Source organism: Peromyscus leucopus, chromosome 5 (genome assembly GCF_004664715.2).
Source record: "Peromyscus leucopus breed LL Stock chromosome 5, UCI_PerLeu_2.1, whole genome shotgun sequence".
NCBI classification, from domain to species: domain Eukaryota; kingdom Metazoa; phylum Chordata; class Mammalia; order Rodentia; family Cricetidae; genus Peromyscus; species Peromyscus leucopus.
Genome location: NC_051067.1, coordinates 57,192,526 through 57,212,574, shown reverse-complemented (window position 1 = coordinate 57,212,574; position 20,049 = coordinate 57,192,526). Strand labels below are relative to the sequence as shown.

The 20,049-nt window shown below is 43.4% G+C and overlaps 1 protein-coding gene across 4 annotated transcripts in view; it reads right to left on the bottom strand.

Moving 5' to 3' along the window:
• The window catches only part of Fbh1 (F-box DNA helicase 1), a 40,220-nt gene that overhangs the window by 6,287 nt on the left and 13,884 nt on the right, over nucleotides 1-20,049 (bottom strand). For all 4 annotated transcript variants that reach the window (XM_028891278.1, XM_028891270.1, XM_028891261.1 and 1 more), the window contains 15 exons: nucleotides 17,154-17,284; nucleotides 16,912-17,047; nucleotides 15,883-16,073; nucleotides 13,217-13,309; nucleotides 12,648-12,742; nucleotides 10,868-11,036; nucleotides 9,942-10,164; nucleotides 8,975-9,062; nucleotides 8,804-8,890; nucleotides 7,634-7,770; nucleotides 5,237-5,336; nucleotides 5,027-5,148; nucleotides 3,429-3,504; nucleotides 2,475-2,672; nucleotides 1,860-1,985 (listed from right to left, as the gene is read on the bottom strand). In XM_028891278.1, the coding sequence (XP_028747111.1) occupies nucleotides 1,860-1,985; nucleotides 2,475-2,672; nucleotides 3,429-3,504; nucleotides 5,027-5,148; nucleotides 5,237-5,336; nucleotides 7,634-7,770; nucleotides 8,804-8,890; nucleotides 8,975-9,062; nucleotides 9,942-10,164; nucleotides 10,868-11,036; nucleotides 12,648-12,742; nucleotides 13,217-13,309; nucleotides 15,883-16,073; nucleotides 16,912-17,047; nucleotides 17,154-17,284 (1,972 nt within the window). The remainder of the gene's footprint in view (nucleotides 1-1,859; nucleotides 1,986-2,474; nucleotides 2,673-3,428; nucleotides 3,505-5,026; nucleotides 5,149-5,236; nucleotides 5,337-7,633; nucleotides 7,771-8,803; nucleotides 8,891-8,974; nucleotides 9,063-9,941; nucleotides 10,165-10,867; nucleotides 11,037-12,647; nucleotides 12,743-13,216; nucleotides 13,310-15,882; nucleotides 16,074-16,911; nucleotides 17,048-17,153; nucleotides 17,285-20,049) is intronic.

The window sequence follows — 20,049 nt, the reverse complement described above, 5'->3', positions numbered from 1 at the left end:
TGCTAATGTGTACAATGGACCCTGTGGATGCTAATGTGTACAATGGATCCAGGGGATGCTAATGTGTACAATGGACCCAGTGGATGCTAATGTGTACAATGGATCCAGTGGATGCTAATGTGTGCAATGGACCTAGGGGATACTAGTGTGTGCAATGGACCCAGTGGATGCTAATGTGTGCAATGGACCCAGTGGATGCTAATGTGTGCAATGGACCCAGTGGATGCTAATGTGTACAATGGATCCTGTGGATGCTAATGTGTGCAATGGACCCAGTGGATGCTAATGTGTGCAATGGACCCAGTGGATGCTAATGTGTACAATGGATCCAGTGGATGCTAATGTGTACAATGGACCCAGTGGATGCTAATGTGTGCAATAGACCCAGGGGATGCTAGTGTGTGCAATGGACCCAGGGGATGCTAGTGTGTGCAATGGACCCAGGGGATGCTAGTGTGTACAATGGACCCAGTGGACGCTAATGTGTGCAATGGACCCAGTGGATGCTAATGTGTACAATGGATCCTGTGGATGCTAATGTGTGCAATGGACCCAGTGGATGCTAATGTGTGCAATGGACCCAGTGGATGCTAATGTGTGCAATAGACCCAGGGGATGCTAGTGTGTGCAATGGACCCAGGGGATGCTAGTGTGTGCAATGGACCCAGGGGATGCTAATGTGTGCAATAGACCCAGTGGATGCTAATGTGTGCAATAGACCCAGGGGATGCTAGTGTGTACAATGGACCCAGTGGATGCTAATGTGTGCAATAGACCCAGGGGATGCTAGTGTGTGCAATGGACCCAGGGGATGCTAGTGTGTGCAATGGACCCAGGGGATGCTAGTGTGTACAATGGACCCAGTGGACGCTAATGTGTGCAATGGACCCAGTGGATGCTAATGTGTGCAATGGACCCAGGGGATACTAATGTGTTTTAACCCACTTTCTGTTTGGAAGGCAGATGATAAGACTGCGGTTTGCAGAAAGTATGTCATTCACAGATGAGCATACCACCAATTGAGGGGCAGAGCTGAACCAAGGTCTATGCTCTTCCCAGTTTCCTACAGTGTCTATCTGGATTAGTTCATTCTAATCTGGAACTATCTCACATCATCACGGGGAAGACACATTGCTAAGCCTACCTCACATCTATCATCTCCTAGTTTCAATACCTAGCAAACTAGATTAGCCAATCTATGAACAGACTAGAAGCCAGTGAGCTGTATGTACAACCTAAAGGGATGGGGTATGCAATGTATAAGTCCTATCTTAATAGAGCGGGTGTCTAAAAGATGTATGTAAATACTAAAGGAGCTTTCCTGGTTGGGAAACTCAAAATGGTTTTATTCTGAGATTTAAAGTCAAAACAAAAACACTGCTTTACAGACTTGACCAATGAGCCTCGAGAAGCCACTGGTGAAGCAGCAATTGGTAAACAGAAACTCTGGGGCTGGATACAGCACCCGAACACGCAGGCCTCTCTTTTCAACCTCTAGCACTGCAAATAATAACAAACACTCGAAATTTTTTTTCTTGGAGAGTAAGTAAACTGATGTTTGGAATTCTACGTGAGGCTGGAACACCTAGTGTCTGATGATGCAAAGCCCAGAGCTGATGGGCACTTGTGTTCACAGGGACATCATGACTCAATACCCGTTCAGCCACCTGAGAGAAAGACCCTGTGAAAGCCTGACTTCTCTAAAACCACAGTATTAAAAATCAGAAGTTTAGGAGTAGGTGTGACTTTTTGTTGTAGACTAGGAGGCCATCCTATCCCATCCAAACCAAAGCAGTCAACTCCAACTATAAAATAGGAGCATCCCAAGGGCTCCTGTGTCCCAACCCAGTGTTCCTTACCAACTCTGAAGTGAGGAAGCTGGGCAAGATTATGCCTGGCACAAGGCACTTTCACGAAATCATCCAAAACATGCACAGTGTCAAACTCTAAGCCTTTGGCTTTGTGCACAGTGCCCAAAATGTACTCTAGAACAGAAATGTAGCAAGTTAGATGGGGTCCCACAGGAAAAGAAACGGGCAAAGCATCCTTGCAGGTGTGCCCCTGTATAGGAAAAGGGCACAGGTAGAAAAGACGGGTCCGAGAAAGTATAAAAATTAGTCCCAGGAATACCTCAAAGTATCCTATCCAAGAGGCCAAAGAGACTTCACTAGGTCCCACACTCACTTTAGACATACAGGCACAGGGGCCCAAAGTTACACATGGTGGAACTAGGTCTAGAAAATCCTATTCCAGGGGCTTTCAAGTGCAACAGAAATAAAGAGAACCTGTGGGGAAATAACTGCTCTGCTCCTGTGTTTCTTTACTATTTATTTAACATGGTGCTAGGGATCAACACCAGAGCCTTGCCCCTCCCTTCACTTAGAGCACAGCCACTGGTGGCCACAGATGCAGAGATACTTCAAGAGACCATCTGCTCCTCCTCTTGAAGGGAAGGCAACAGCTGCTTTCCTTACCTGCAAAGTCCAAATCTTCTATGTGGCATCTCTCTATCCTTTCTACTAGTTCTGGAATCCTGATATTGTATTTCTCAACTACTGCGATCTTCGCTTCCAGCTCCTTGTCCTCAGCGGCAGTCACATACCTCTTGAAGCCACTAAAGCCTTCTTTGTGCACCCATCTTCTGATGAACCTGTCTTTAATGATGAGGTTTCCTAAGGAAGAGACATACCCAGGTGAAAATGAGAGAGGTTGGCCAACACAGGGCAGCAGCTGTAGGATTTAATGGACGGTCTCAGAGCTAGGAGACCCAGGTTTCAGTCTTGACTGGACCACTAACTCACTGTGTGTCCCTGGGCAATTAAGTACAGTGTGGCCTCACAATCTCCAACTGAGTGTCACAAGCCATATGCTCAAAAACCTCATCTACTTCACAGAGATCTGAAACAGCATAATCCAAGGAGGAAAAGTACCACAGAAACACTAGGTTTTCAGCCAGGCGGTGGTGGCGCATGCCTTTAATCCCAGCACTCCGGAAGCAGAGGCAGGCAGATCTCTGTGAGTTCGAGGCCAGCCTGGTCTACAGAGCAAGATCCAGGACAGGCCCCAAAACTACACAGAGAAACTCTGTCTCAAACCATCACCACCACCACTACCCCCCAAAAAAAGAAAGAAAGAAAGACTAGGATTTCATCTGAGGCCCAGAGAAGCAATGGTGTGTAGCTGCTCAGGCAGGCAGAAGAATGCAGGAAAAGGTGGCTTACAGGACCAACACTGGCAATTAATGAGACTAAGAAGGATCTGGAAAAACCTGCCAGTAGTTCTAAAAACAGGCCCCAGGCATCTCCCTCAAGGAGAAGAGCAAAGCCAGCTCCTCAGAGGAAGAAAAAGAACCCTGACTCAGGACCAGCCCACTTCCCAACCCTGGCGGAGTGCGACTCTCCGTGCTCCAAAGCCAGGCTGGCACTCACGTTTCCTCCGTTCTTCCTCTGGCTGAAGAAGGGTCCAAATGTCAATGATTCGGTCCAATCCAAATGATTTAATCCCCTGAAAAAAATTTCAGTGGAATTTTTGTTTTGTTTTATAAAACAAAACAAATCCGGAGATGGGATCTTGAAATGAGATGGTTTCTTAGAAACAGATCACAAATATTGCCAAAGTGCGCGTGCACGCACACACACACACACACACACACACACACACACACACATACACACACACACACACACACACACACACAGAAAACAGAAAGCACTGAGCTACTGCCTGAAACTCTACATATGCTTTAGAAAGGAAATCCCCAACTGTACACTGCTTTGTCATCAATAAAAAGGCAAGTTCAGTGTGCCTTCCATGAATACAATGGCTAGAACATGGACACAAATGATAACCAAACAGAGCTGGCAAGCAAGACACTCACAACTGTTTCTTGTGAGCAACAACCAGAGGGTGTCTGCTGGTCCAGTTATTCTGTAATCTAAAACCAGCTCTCGGAGGAAAGGTCCTGACTGTGCCATGGCTTTGGCCCTATTCTACCTTAGAAGCACCTGATGGGTACTGTCTGTGACTCCAGCACTCATAGGGAACCAGGCCTAGCTCAGGAGACAGCGTGACAAGGACTCCACCCCCAACAAGTCACATCTACAACACTGACAGTGTATACTGCAATTTATACCAAGTGTGTAGTTTAGCACCATAACACATGTCACGGGTAGAAGTGAACATAGAAGAGGGAGAACAGTATACTTCATATCTGACATGGATGATATTCCAAAATTACTATCTTCTTTCAATAATGAAAACGGTTATAACTTCTAGATGAAATATTAGAGACATCAATACAACAATCAAATAAGTTATGATATGTTGAGTGGAAAAAACTGTACTTTTATGTATACCATTAACAGCAATTATGTAAAAATATACATTTTTAAGGACAACGACAAAAATAATTAGCAAAAATGAGACTTTTAGGAAATACTGGAATTATATGTGATTTTTCCCTCTTGGTGCCAAAATTTCTATATAATACTTATTTTAAAACAAAAGAAAGAGGTATTTTATGGTTTAATATTTTACTGAGTACCCAACACATAGTAAGCCCTCGAAAATATTTTTCCATAAATATCCTTTATTCATGTAACTTCAAGGTTAAATATGCCACAACATGTCATTGAATTTTCACTGCCCATGAAACAGGCAAAGGCAAGGCACTGCTGTGTCTTTGGGTGGAGAATGAGGCACACAGTGGTGACCTGCTCCCAGCCATACGGGTATTCGATTCTACCTTCTTTCTGGGAGCTGGTTCTACCCAGTGCCATAGCTTACCTGTCTCCCACTAATGGTTAACATGCAGTCAGAACCCAGGAGCCTGACTCCACAGTCACATGCAAGAAGAGTGCTCATTCACTGACTGTTTCAGAGCACAATCCGAGTGTCCAGTCACAGTGAGGCTCAGGGAGAAGAATCCAAAACTCAAAGGCGTTCCTGCACAAGATCCTAAGGACACTCGCATTTTCCTGGGTCTGGTCTGTGTCTATGTGTGACGTAGTCAACAATGTATTCTTACCCCAATCAAATGTATCCTTGAAGGGGAGTCTCCTTCTGTCACCCGTACAGCCTCATCAAACACATTGGCATTGGTCCTGGACAGCAGAGCCACTTGTCCCTTTATGTCACCCCTGATGCCACCTGGAGATGCAAGCACAAACTCCATGCAAATCAACACGTAGAACACAATTAACTTTGGTTAAAAAAAAAAAGTGTCAGAAAGCCTTACTCTGATGGTTCCCTCCAACCAATGTCTTCTTTCTGACTCTCTTGCAGACATCCAAGATGGTAGCTCCCACATAAGCAATTTCCACACCAAATCTAAAACTCTGTTGGAAAAACAAAACAACAAATGCAGTTACCCACCTGCTCAGAGGTATGTGAGCTCACATCTGTCACTGGCAAGGCCTAACTCATCCTACATAGGAAGGGGACATGGAACTTCACTAAAGTATAATCAATCACATGGACACAAAAGGAGCCTGATGATTGAAAAATTAATGTTTCTATTAACAACAGCATTTTCTCCTTTTAAAGATTTACTTTTATTACTTTTAATTAGGTATATGTTTGTGTATCTGTGTGGGAGTATGTATATGTTAACACAGTGTTGTCCACAGAAGCCAAAGGCAAAAGATCCTTCTAGAGCGAGTGGTAGAGGTAGTTGTGACCTAACATGGGTGCTAGGAACTGAACTGGGGTTCTCTGCAAGAGCACTAAGCATTCTGGACCTCTGAGTCATCTTTCCAGCCCCAATAATACCATTTTCCGCTCTGGAACTCTGGAATGACCTATCTACCACCCCGAGTGTCCACCACACACAATCAATACTTCCTTTTCTCACACGTCGTCAGCTTCGCTCGGCCCTCAAACTTCTTGTCTTGCCTATTTGGCCCCTTTACTTCTGATCTCACACTCAAACAATTCTGTCTTCCTCTGTCAGATTAATCTTTCCCAAACACTTTAATTGAGCTGCTCTCTTGCTATGAAAAGGGACACATAACACATATAGAGAAAGAAATGCTCCACTCCCAGCATCCTCCACTATCTGGACAGTCATCTCTACAATTATCCCCTAACACCAACTGTAAACTTTTAAGCAAAATTCCTCTCGTCCTTACGCAAAGGTGAAGAGAGGGTAGAGATTTTGCTCTTGCCTCTAAGACTTCTTTCAACATCAAAGTACAGCCTCTGTTACAGGAGCATTTTCAGGATTGGGATATAGAACACTCACAGAGTGCTTGCTTGGCAAGCACAGGCCTTGGTTTCAATCCCCAATACCACCACCACCACCACCACAACAAAAACAAAACATTTTGAGTCAGGTGTGCTGGTGTACAACCATAATCCCTAACACTCAAGAGGTTGAGGCTGAAGGACTGTGAGGTCAAGACCAGCCTAGGCTACATATATAATGAGTTCTTCTCTGAAAAAACCAAAGCCAACATGAACAAATTCCGTATTTCTCTGCCTTGGACCAATGCTGTTCCTATCACCTTTTCACGTAGACCCTATTTTCTTGACCACATCTGCTGGAAAGATTCCAATCTTCCCAAACTTCTGTTATTCATTGCCTTTCCCCATGCATCCATAATATAATAAAACAAGGCATGTGCCAGGCGGTGGTGGCGCACGCCTTTAATCCCAGCACTCAGGAGGCAGAGCCAGGCGGATCTCTGTGAGTTCGAGGCCAGCCTGGGCTACCAAGTGGGTTCCAGGAAAGGCGCAAAGCTACACAGAGAAACCCTGTCTCGAAAAACCAAAAAAAAAAAAAAAACAAGGCATGCTTTGGTGAACAGTAATCATGTTGTCTATTTCATGAACTATGTCTCTATCTACATCATGAATCATGTCACATAGCTGCAACCAAAACGAGAAAACATGACTTTCAACAGGACTTTGTTGCTATAAAACTACTCAGGGTAAATCAAGGTCAAATTACTTGTAAAATAAACATTGATACATGACTAAAAAAAAAACAAGCAACCTTATGTTATCATGTAATGGGAGAGAAAATACGAATCTCTTTTACATAACTCCAGATAATTTATACAGATGTTCCAACACTCACTCCTCTGTGTGGGCCTTTGCAGTGGAGGAACCTGAGTACATCCAAGCTAGCATCAATATTCACATCCCGAATTGATAATATAAACCCTTGAAACTATGAGATGGATGGCACTTCACCTCTGTGGTTCTCCCTAAGCCATAACCCTGTCTAACCATGAGAAAAAGCACCTGAGAAGTTTCAGCACACACACACACACACACACACACACACACACACAAACACACACACACACACACACACACACACACACACTCTAAAACTACTTGTCCAGTAATTCTAAAAACTATCAGTGTCATCAAAACCAAGGTTAAGTCTAATAAAATGTCACTTTAAAGAAAACTAGAAGCAGGCATGACAGTCATAATGCACAATCCTAAAGTGCAAAAACTAAAGATAGATGAATGAACCATGGACTTTAGCTAAAATAATATACTGGCTTGTTATCTGTGGAAAATAAAATACACCTTCCACAGTGCTGGCACATTAAAAACTAAGAGGGAAAACAGAATGCTTGCTTATATGCTCTAGGGCCTGAGAAGCAGCACAAGCTCTTACCTGTGTGAGATAAAAGACATGGGTGTGGGGGACTGTGAACAGAGCATTCACTGCACCACGGAAGGTATAGATCTGCTGGTGGGGGTCCCCTACAAAGATCTTCCCACATGGCTGAGACAGAACTATGTTCATGATAGCTGCAACCAATAAGAGGAGAAGTGAGAAACCTGAAGGGCAACAATCAGTGATGGCAAGGGCGACACAACAAAAAGAACCCCTATTTAAGAAAGGAAACAAGGCCGGGTGGTGGTGGTGCACGCCTTTAATCCCAGCACTTGGGAGGCAGAGCCAGGCGGATCTCTGTGAGTTTGAGGCCAGCCTGGGCTACCAAGTGAGTTCCAAGAAAGGCGCAAAGCTACACAGAGAAACCCTGTCTCGAAAGACCAAAAAAAAAAAAGAAAAAAAAAAAAAAAAAGGAAACAAACCAAAATTAAACCAGCCCAAGACAAACAACAAAGTTTTCTTTTCCTACAGGGCAGGCATTCTATAAAAGGGCACAATTTTATCTTGGGCATACTGTCTGGTACAAGGAATACAGATTATTTTTAGTACTGGGTAAATTGATTGTAAGAAAATATACAGACAAATGTAATTTTCTATTCTAACATTATAACACCTCCAAATTACCTAGAAAGCCAAATTTTTAATACTGGCTACTCTCTACTCGTCATGTAACACAAAATTTCACTCTAACTCAACTACCATTTCTCACTCAGCATGAGGCTAGGTCCCTATATTCTGATCAGGTAGTCACTCAGCATCTTAAGGACAATGTTAATAAAACATATGGAGGAAGGTAAATCTACTTCACCTGTGGGCAACAGACAACTATGGAAATCTTAGGTCTAATTTTTGACAGACTAAGAATCATTTGCTCCTCTACTTTATTACAAATAAGAACAGCCAACTTGCCAGGCGGTGGTGGCGCACGCCTTTAATCCCAGCACTCGGGAGGCAGAGCCAGGCGGATCTCTGTGAGTTTGAGGCTAGCCTGGGCTACCAAGTGAGTTCCAGGAAAGGTGCAGAGCTACACAGAGAAACCCTGTCTCGGAAAAACAACAACAACAACAACAAAACCCAGCCAACTTATTCCATGTATGTGTCCTCTTACATAATCATGATATTGTTTCTATGTATTTGAGACTACTGATGTCCTAAATAGTTTATCACCTGGGGTACAGTCCTGGGCCTCATCCACAAAGATGGCGTCAAAAGAGGCAAGCAAAGGCTTGCTCAGCTGCCAGAGCTTCAAATAGCCTAGAAGAGAGCAGGAACCAAGAGTCACAACTCACAAGCAGAGCCGCTCCATCTACAGACACCCATGCTAGGAAAGCTGCCTACCATCATGTGTCATTTGGTATGCCTCTTCTTTGCATTCCCCCAGCTTCCGCATGTTGTCCCAAAGTCGGCTTGCTTCATGGACACCATTCTAAAAAGTAAGTGACAGGGGAACCCAAAGTTTAAGACCCTGGAAGAGATAGTACCCTGAAATCACACTTCTGCTTCCACGTAGTCAGTGGGAGCAAAGACGCCATCCCAGAAAAGAGGGGACCACCCCTTCCAGGGCTCCACAGTTTTAACACCGAGATCTCAAGTGCTCAGAGGGGGTGAGGCTGGGGCTCCAGCAGAGCAAAGATCAAAGACCTCAACAGCTGATGAATCACAAAGATCCAACTGTTTGGGAGGCAGAGGCAGGTGGATCTCTATGAGCTCAAGGCCAGCCTGGTCTACAGAGCAAGTTCCAGGACAGGCTCCATAGCTACACAGAGAAACCCTGTCTCAAAAAACAACAACAACAAAAATCTATTAGGGAACAGATTTTACACAAGCAAAATGTGTGTAGAGCCATTAAAAAAAAAAAAGAAAAAAAAAAGAAAAAGAAAGAAAAGAAAAGAAGGAGATTCCCAATCCCTGAGGAAGAACTGAGCTCTGACAAACTGTGGGCAAGTCCTGCTGTGTCTGTCCTGACCTGGTATGTGGGAAAACTAAGGTGGGTGATAAAACAGACACTTGTCTGTGATCCTAGCACTAGGGAAGCTGATGCAGGGGAATCTTGAGTTTGAGATTAGCCTGGGTCACAGAGACCCTTTCCCCGCCAAAATCAGAGACAAACAAAACCCAGCAGGACTACTACAAGAGTTAAGGGAGACACCTGCTCCTCATAGGAGAAAATGCCATGTGATTCCCAGTTGTCACGACAGGCCTTTGTCTCATCTGTCCATTTTCAACTTTCTAGAAGGAGTTTTGGGGAAATGAAAGACAGAGATCATACCAGGTCCCTCCCTCATTCTGATTACACTGGACTCACCAGTTTCTCACTCTGTTCAACCATGACTCTCTGTCCTTGGCTATTCTTGCACCAAATGGGCACGTGATCGATAGTTAGCTCTTCATCAGCTGATGCAAAGAAGTTTTCTAAAGTCTTACATACTAACTTGGCCCTTATGAATCCACCTTTCCCTTCAGCAAGGACGGAGTTAACCATGAAGGGTGTTAACTTGAAGAGATTCAACTTCTTCTTCAGCTGGTACCTGTAATGCATACCCCAAGTGAATGGCATTGGGCTTCACAGGCATTGTGGTATTTACTGTATCCCCAGTTCTCATCATCGACAAGGTAATTCCAGGTATCATACACAGGAGAGGTTTTAAAAAGCAGAAAACCATTGAGCTTCACAGTCATTGTGGTATTTACTGTATCCCTAGCTCTCATCACTGACAATCTAATTCCAGATATCATACATAGGAAAGGTTTTAAAAACCAGAAAACCACATCTGAACTGAGACGGCTTGCCCTAAACTTTCATGAACTCATAAATGACAACCCAGAGTTGTACAAAACAGCTCATAGCAGATGCTACTGGTTTGGGTGTGGTTCATGCTCCAAAACAATCTCCCCCCCACCCAATAAAATACCCACAGTTCAGCCTTCGTGCCCCCAAAGCCTCTGGTGTATGAGAGTTTCACCCTCCCCAGGAGTGCCTAAAACTCTTCAGAATTTGACATATTGAACTTCAATGCCCGGATTCCAGAGAAACACAAATTCCCTCTCAGTGAGATAGCGATTTGTAAACAAAGTATTTTTATGCTGCAAAAGTATGATATGAAAGCTCTTTTTCTATCTCTTGCTTCTACATAGTGAGAACATCATGCCAGTTTCTTAGAGTATGATCATAATGACCATCACATGCCAACAGTGGCCACGGGAAATGACGCCAGCACTTGTGATGCTCACTTTCGCCCGACGTGGCTGTAGGCCATGGAGTGGAAGGTTTTGCAGATGACATTGCTGGGGAAGACAAGCTCTGCCTGCTTTGCGATGCTCTTGTTGAATGTGACATACAGAAACCTGCTCTGAGACCACTTCTCAGCATATTTGACCAGAGTAGACGTTTTCCCAGTGCCTGTGGAAGCCAAGAGGAAAGAATGTGACCCTCTGAGACTAGACAAATCATGCACCAGGATCCTCATTCGGGTGTTTTCTCTGGCTTATTCTTCCTTTGACCTAAGACTAACATCAATATTGATAAAAGTAGTACCATGAAAGGAGTAGGAGACCCCCTCACCTAAGATTAAAGTGGCTGGGATCTTGGCTCTGGCCAAGCAGGAACGGGCAAGCTGCTTGGTCTCACTGACTTGATCTGTGAGTGTGAGGACAAAGTCCCCAGAAGCAAGAACTCAGCGGCAGTTAGCTGGTGTTGCACCAATGATCATCCATGTCTCTGAGGCCAGAAGATACAGAAGACTCAAGGAGTCCTCTGATCCACCAGCTCTTCTTTCTAACATTCATCCAATTATTCAGCTAATCAATCTGTGTTTCATTTAACAAATATTGACTGAATACTTATTGCATGGTCACCTATGTGCCAAGCAATGAGAAATAATAGAAAGATTATAATCTAGTTAGAAATAAACACCAACACGAGGTGAAACCAGGTAACAAAGTGAGAATATAAAGGAAGCATAGGGCAGGAAAAAGAGTGAGAACTAGAAACAAAAATGGTCTCCTCTGTAAGGTGAGACTCTGGGAACATGACTCCTCCTTCCAAGTCTAACAAGGCTGCTCTGCAGATGCACATGGAACAAGCAGACATTTATAGAATAATGTACGTGCTGGCTACTTCTACCGTATGGTAATTAGGTTTGATCAATTAGCAAATTGGTTACATTAAGAGTTCAGCAATCAGATATTTGGGATTCAAATTATTAAAAAGGCCTTCATCAGGAAGAGACAGAAGTGACAAGAGTCAACACAGCATGACAGAAAAAGAAAGAGAAATGGGGTGGGGAGGAGAAAGAAGGAGGAAAGAAGGCATCCCCGGAGAGACAGATTCAACTGATCCTGGCTCTGCCACTTGTTTATCTGAACTAAAGTAAGTCTCTCTGAATGCCAATGTCTTCATAACATAAGGCTATCTAATCAACCTCACAGAATGCTGCTGGAACCAGCACCATGGCAGGCCACTGCAGGTGTTTAACAAATGTGGCCAGCAGGGTATCAAAGTAGAAAAGCAGCAGGAAGGGATTGCAGATCGAAAAAAATATCAACAGCAAAAGTTCAGAGAAGACTGCAAGTATTTCAGGAGACTAAGATCAGAGGCACAAATGACTACACATTTAGGAAAGCGGGCTGAACCAAGAGAGGCCCTTCAAGACATCACCCTACGAGACTATGGAGCTACTGGACCCTGTTAAGCAGATAATATGGCCTGCCTCTCCAGAAGGAATTGCTGACTGAGAATGTACAGGAGGGGACTCACCCTACCTCACTGACAGACTCCATAAAATAATGCCTAGGAACTATCTGTCTAAGCAGGAATCCAATGTAGGTATTCTAAACAATGATAAGAGAAAATCAGTACTTCTTGGCTGGCTGCTTTGGGGATTGATTAAAGTAATTAAATAAAGTCAGAGTGCTCCAGTAGGTATTGGGAAGGGGATACAGTGATTAGCCAGAAGCAACCACATCATGAACCTGATGCTATACTCCAGGAACCTGACAGGAGCTCCCTTACCTGCAAATGCCATAATTTTTACCACTTGGAGAGGCTCCATCTTATGGTTCAGAATCAGCTGTTGTTCATGTGTTAGTTGGATAGATGTTTTCTTGCTATAATCATTACAGAAGAGAAATTAGAAAAACAGAAAGGAATTAAAAAGCCCAAGGGACGGCCAGTCCAAAAACCAAACAAGCAAACTGGATACACAACAGTAGACCCCCAATATGCCTCCCCTGAAGGGCGCTGAATGTTCTGAAACTAGATTAAGAAGCTACTGTATAGCTCAATAAATCTACTAAAAATCACCAAACTCCAAATGGGTGAAATTTACACAATGTAAATAAAAATCATGCCTCAATAAAGTGATCAAAGCAAAACACCTCTTGTCCTCACACATGAAAAAGAGTCAAGAAAGGAAGTCAAACCAGCATTATGGTTCATGTCTGTAATCCCAGCACTCAGGAGGCTGAGGCCAGAGGAGTGTGGACTTTTTGAATTCAAGACCAGCCTGGGCTGCATATTGAGACTTTGTCTCAAAAAAGAATAGAAGACCAAGCACACACCCACATATAATGCATACATACCCTGGCCAGACAGATGGCTCCTCTTTAACTTTGGTGGCCTGGGTACAGGAATTCTCCTGAAGATATAGGCAATAGAAAATGTTGTAGTGAATCCTAATGGGGGAAAAAAGTAGATTTAGAGACTTCCAAATTTAACTCATAATCTATCTCATTTTTCCTTGGATGTATTTCAACTCCTTACCATTTCCAAAAAGAATATTCCTATTACATTTCAGTGAAAAAATGGAAAGAAAAGACTTTAGTCTCTGCAGCTGACAGAAGCACTTCCGGGAATCCCAGTCCTGAGAAACAGGCACTGTCTTCTCTGTGTAGCATCACACAGAGGAAACGAGGACGTGCTCTTCAGGGGAAAAGAGTACTATCGTGATCTTAAGAGTCAAGCAATCAACAGAGCAGAAGATCCACTGGAAAGCAGGCATAAACACCACTTACAGCAATGTGAACCCTGCTTAAATAATGCAACCTTACTGCCAAACTTCAAGCCATCTTTCTGGACCTCAGTTGCTCTTCTGCCTGGTGACACTGGTTTAGAGGCATGGATAACATTCCCCTTTAAAAGTTCCAAAGGAAAGGTGCTTTATGGCTAGTAAGACGAGAACACCAAAGACAAGATGTCAGAACAGCTAAGGGGACCAGAGATGACAAAACTAGCCAACAGAGGAACGAGACATAAAGTCAGTCCACCCAAAGCAGCTCCAAAACCTGTCGTGTGCACGCTGAGCCCACATTCAGCAGCCTGGAACACTAATTCCCCAGTCAAGTGCTCTGCTCCACTCCAGAGTGAGAGAGCTGATCTCAAAGCATCACTCTTTTTGATGAAAAGAGATACCTTTAGTAACATTTCAGGAGCTGGACATACAACCAGATCAACAAACCATGCTACTATGGGCTGAACTGTGCCCCCCTGAAATTCAAAAGTGGAAGCCCTAATACCAAAAGTGACTGTTGGAAGAAAGGAAGGAAGGAGAGAATTAAGATTCAGTGCCGTGACAAAGCTTCGGCCGTGATCCACTAGTACTACCATTTTTACAAGAAGAGACACTTTCAAGTGCTCTGTCTCCCTGCCCCCATCTCTCTTGTTGGGATACAGAGAAGATGACTCACTAGGAACCCAACCTTCCCACCTTGTTCTTGGATCTCCAGCCTCCAAAAGGACAAGAAAGCAAATGTCTGTGGCTTAAGCCACCTGGTCTTTGGTGCTGTTATGGTGTCCATACACACACAGAATCCTAAGTATCCATTTGATTAGGAGGACACTGTTCTTCATTTGATCATCTGTCTTGGTGAAATCTTAGAGAACTTCTTGCCCCAGGTCTCAGTGCAATGGAGTGGGCTAGAACATAAACCAGTTAACAAACTGAACATAACTTGGGATAGATGATAGGACACTGCTGGAGTACAATGTTCTGTACTGTCTTACCAAGGATGACAGGGTCATTGCTGTGTTTCTCTCGGGGCTCACTAATCCCAGGGGTCAGTCTTTTTCTAGAGAAGAAACCCTCAGGGTTTCTGCTTCTCTAGAACTGGCTGCATGATGGCTGCCTGTCTCCACCACTTCAGATGAGAGGGCAGGCCATTCCGTATATACCACCCATACTCGGAATCTTAAAGATCTTCCCTCCCCTAGTCCCAGACATCTCTCATAATCTTGCACTAGTTTCTCCCATATTCAATGCACTCCTGCCACACTGGACTTTTCCTGGTATTTATCAAATTTACTCCAACTTTGGGCCCTTAAATTACCTACTCCTTTGTATTACATGAAATATTCAGAATATACAAATTCATAGAGACAGAAAAATTAGACATTTTTTCAAGATGGAGAAGAAAGGAAAATAGAGCAATCATTTCCTAAGTACAGAATCTCTATTTTGTGTGATGGAAAAGCCCCACAAATAGACAGTAGTAGTATCAGGACATAATATCATGAATGTAATAAATCAACACAATTAATGTAATTAGTGAATATCATAAATATAGTTATTGAATGAAAAAAATTACCTATTCTTTCTCCTAAAATGCTCTTTCCCATAACCTGTAACTCAAAATGGGGGTTCGTCCTTGACATTCAGACTTGTTCACGCCTTCCAAAGCAATGCCCCCCCACTGCCCTCTCACTGCTGCACCCCCATTCCAGCACACCTCAGCCCTAGGGTGCCTCCTCCTCCTCCCGTGTTCCGCACTGCCTATCTGCTCACACTGGACAAGCTCCACGTTAGCTGTCTTCACAGCAGACTCGCTTGCGCCTGGACAATTTCCAGCTTGCTATTTATCTTCACATATGTTATCACTGTCCAGATAACTCTGTATGAGCAACCAACACTCTAGGCCTTTCTCACATTAAGAAGATACAGTCATTAAGACTCCCATGATCCTATAATCTGCTCGAAAGTGAGCAAGGAAGAAAGAAAATGCTAATGTTTTCCTAGGAAAATGTAGCCAGGTGTGAATACAGAGAGGAATTTCACCTTCACCTACAGCTCTACACCCAGAACACAGAAACATGAAGAAATCTTAATTGACCATCACATGATATTCATGAAACACTTGGGATTCTTTTCCACAGCTCAGTCCCCTTACACTGTACCCAGGGAGAAAGGAGGAGCTAGGACAAGTCTAGGGCCTTGTCACTTTATCATAGCATCTCTCTTCCTCCAGGGTGTTACCTATTGCTGATGTTAATCCCCTTCTCCCTCATGGCATAAAGGAGCACGGCTATGCAGTATAAGGTCTCGGTGACATCTGGCATGGTCACTGTGGAGCTGGGTCTCCTGAGGCAGAAGAGCAGATGCTGGATGTCGTTCACGCAGCTGGAGAGGAGCACCATGGCAGCCACCAAGGCCCAGACATTAATGCCCTTCAAAGAGAGGTATACAGGATAAGAGGAGACGCCAGACCCAGCCACAATCTGGAAACTAGTGAGGAAACTGATGGACATGTCCAACTTCTTATTTTACTGTATCTCTGTAGCAAGACCTTTAATCTCTCTGCCCCTTTCAAATTACTCAATGTGTCAACAAGGGAAGAACCCCCTTAGGGGCTATCGAAATGGCTCAGTGGTTAAGAGCACTTGCTGTTCTAATAGAGGACTCAGGGTCAGTTCCCAGCACCTATATGGCAGCTCACAATTCCTGTAACTCCAGTTCCATGGGATCTCTTAAGTTCCTGCACACATGTGTGGACCTACCCTTAGGCACACATTCACATAGAAAAATATAAATACACACACTGGGTTGTTTTTGTTTTTCAAGACAGGGTTTCTCTGTGTAGCCCTGGCTGTCCTGGAACTTGCTCTATAGACCAGGCTGGCCTTGAACTCAGAGATCCACCTGCCTCTGCTAGGATTAAAGGCATGTATCACCACTGTTTGGCTTATATTGTTATTAAAAGGACTATCATAAAGAAACCCTATCACTCCAAGTGTTCAGAGGCTAGATAACTAGCATTCAGGAATATTTTAGAGAACTCCTCAACAGAACAGACTAAATGCTTTGTAAAATTCCTTCCAAATGCAAGAAGCTGCAAATAGGACCTTTGATTTCTCCAAAGAGACCATTAACAAGATTAATGCTATTCAGAGATTCAATAAAAAATTTAAAAATATATATAATCTTCAACTAATCACCAAGACACTTCTAGTGAGAAATGATGTCACCATCCCCCAGAGTACCCCCACAGCCTCTTAGTTCACATACCCCAGCAGCTGCATAGAGGTCAGGTAGTTGTTGACGCATGCACGCCTCAGCCTCCAAAAGTAGAGAGTGATCCCTCAGGCTCCACAGCACCCTCTCAGGGTCTACACTTGGGGAGCATTTGGTGGTGGCTATATATCTGTAAAATACTCAGGAAATGAGTCCAGAAGGAAGACAATCGTGAGCACAGACATATGAGGAAGAACTTCGAAAACTGTCTCCCAAACGGGAGGAAAGGCACTCACCGTATGAGGTTCAGCACACATAAGTCTGAGTCCTTTTCTATGCCATGGCTCAAGAGAATGCCATCCACTTTGCTGACAGCCTGCTCTTCGTTTATCAAGTATCGATGATACAGCTTTTTCCAAGGAATGAACTACGTAGTTGAAAAAAAAAAAAAAAAATGAAATAACATCCAGGCCATGATTCTTAAAAAGACTGGGCCACAACAAAGAAAACCTTCGACCAAGTGCAAGTACAACTCCCAATCCAAAGCTGGGCTAGCTTTTCCTTGTCTGAAGCACCAGGTGAGCAGCACTTCTAAGCTCCAAAAGCCATACTGACCTTAGGTCAACAACTGCCACATGACACAAAGGGAAGGTGTTATGGAATGATAATGCTACACAGTGACATCTTCCCCAAGATGTGATAACAGAGAGAGTAACACCATATAGTAGAGTGCACAGATAGGAAGCAAACATTGACAGAACTGAAGAAAGAAGCAGATGCAGAGATGTGTTAAGGAGATGCTAGATGTGAACAGCAGTACAGACTACTGAATGTAACAGATCCATACAGATGCTCCATCCAACAGCAGTAAAATCCATACTCATCCCAAGCCACATGAACATTCTCCATGTTGGATCACATATTGGGTCATAAAGCCAGTCAATCAATTAAAATGGCTGAAGTTATACCACAAATCTTTTTAGTAACAACATGAGGATACTATAAATCAAGGGAGCAGGAAAACAATGCTACCTACAACTGAAATCAGGCCTTCCTGTTCTTGAGATGAAGTGTCACCATGTAGCTGAGGCTGGCCTGGTACTAATTATGTATAGCTGAGGCCAGTCATGGTCCTCTGCCACCACCTCCCTAGTGCTGGGATAGAGGCATGTGTCAGTGCATCTGGCTTCACAGTGCAACCTTGGAATAACAAATGGGGCAAAGGAGAAATCACAAACAAAGAAAGTGCCCTAAAACAGGTGAAAATAAAGACACAACCCAGCAAAACGTATGAGACACTGTGAAAACAGCACTCATCAGTAAGCTTACAGTTAAAATGCTTCTTTTTACAACAGAGAAGGATTGAGCATTTGATAGAACATTTGCCTAGAATGTGCAAGTCATAGTTTCAATCCCTAGCACTGAAAAAGACCTGAAAAGAGCAAACTACCTTTATACCTCAAAGAACAACAAAAAAGGAACTAAACTCAAAACCAGCAGAGAAAGGAAATTACAGAGAGCCGAGCTTAACTGGACACAGAAGTGCACATCTGTAACCAGGTTTGGGAGGTAGAAGCAGGAGGGAGGAAAGTTTGAGGGTAGTCTGGAATGCATAAAGACTGCCTAAAAACAGCTACAATGATAGTATGATACTCATAACAACCCTTAGCTAGATCAACTAAGAAAAATGAAAAGAAACAGTAAATTAATGCCACAGACCCGGGTGGTGGAAGCACACGCCTTTAATCCCAGCACTCAGGATGCAGAGCCAGGTGGATCTCTGTGAGTTCGAGGCCAGCCTGGACTACCAAGTGAGTTCCAGGAAAGGCGCAAAGCTACACAGAGAAACCCTGTCTCAAAAAACAAAAAACAAAAACAAAAACAAACAAAAAACAACAACAAAAAAAATTAATGCCACATAAGTAAAAAGCCTAAAAGGGAAAAGGGGGGATAAATTCCTAGAAACACACATCCTAAAGTCTGAATAACAGAAACAGAAAATTTAAACAGAATGATAATGAGTAAAGAAATGGAATCAAAAATCAAAACTTCTATCACAAAGAAGCCAGGGACCAGATGGCTTCTCTGGGGAATCCTACAGAACATTTAACGAACAATCAACACCAGCATGCCTCTCACTCTGCCAAAAGACTGAAGAGAAGGGAAAAGTGCCAAGTTCCTTCGGTGAGGCCAACATTGCCGTAACATGAGAGCCAGACATAGACACTAGGAGAACCTGCAAGCCATGGCGGACTATGAAAATAAAGACATTGCGTTGCTGTTGCTGTTGCTCATGATGAGAGGGCATTTCTATAACATTTTAGGAGAGAAGTGCAAGCTTGGATGTGGTCCCAAGAAATCATCTTTGCAAACAAAAAACTCTTACTTATCCCCACCACCAGTATTCGGCTCATATAAGAGAGTTTGCCATTCAGTTGACAGAAATAGTATAAGCAAATAGGGTTCACATCTAAAATCATAAAAACATTTCTCAGAAATCAGGAACTAAGTAAGACCCCACAATAGAACGCTAAAGTGACATGAAATTTCTCCCAACATCTTTTGTAACTTAGAAGAAAAAAATCAGCTTTCCTGTTTTGGAAATTTCCTGTTTTGTACAGCTTTCCTGTACAAAATTCAGCTCATGGGTCTCTGAGATCTAAAACTTTGAGGTTTAGTGTGAGGGCTGCACTTAGCAGCTGGGCAGTCATTACTATGCTACAAAATAACATACTGAATTGTACCATATATGCTATTGATAGTGTCTGGGTCACCACAAGAAAAAGAAAAGTCAAGAATGTCATGAATGTTCAAAGAAAATGTTCAAAGGAATAGTCTGAAGACTAAGCTTACCACATATAAACAGCACCATGCTGAGAAAATACCAACAAAAAAGGTTACCAAGATTCAGGAGAAACAAAAGACAAAAGAAAAGAATAACGACAATTCTACAGGGAGCAGCTCTCCACCTCCCTGATGGACGGAGGAGAATCTGAACCAAAGTACTTTTTCCAGCATGACTGTCACAAAAAGTAGAGAAGGCAGAAAAACAGGCAATCCCTCTGTCCAGTCTGTGACAGGAAACAGAAATACTAAGTGATTCAAACAGGGAAGAGAAAAAAGGCATGGGAGAGAATGGGTTACTAAAACCGAATACAGTACCATAACTACACTACCAGAGGTATAAACTGC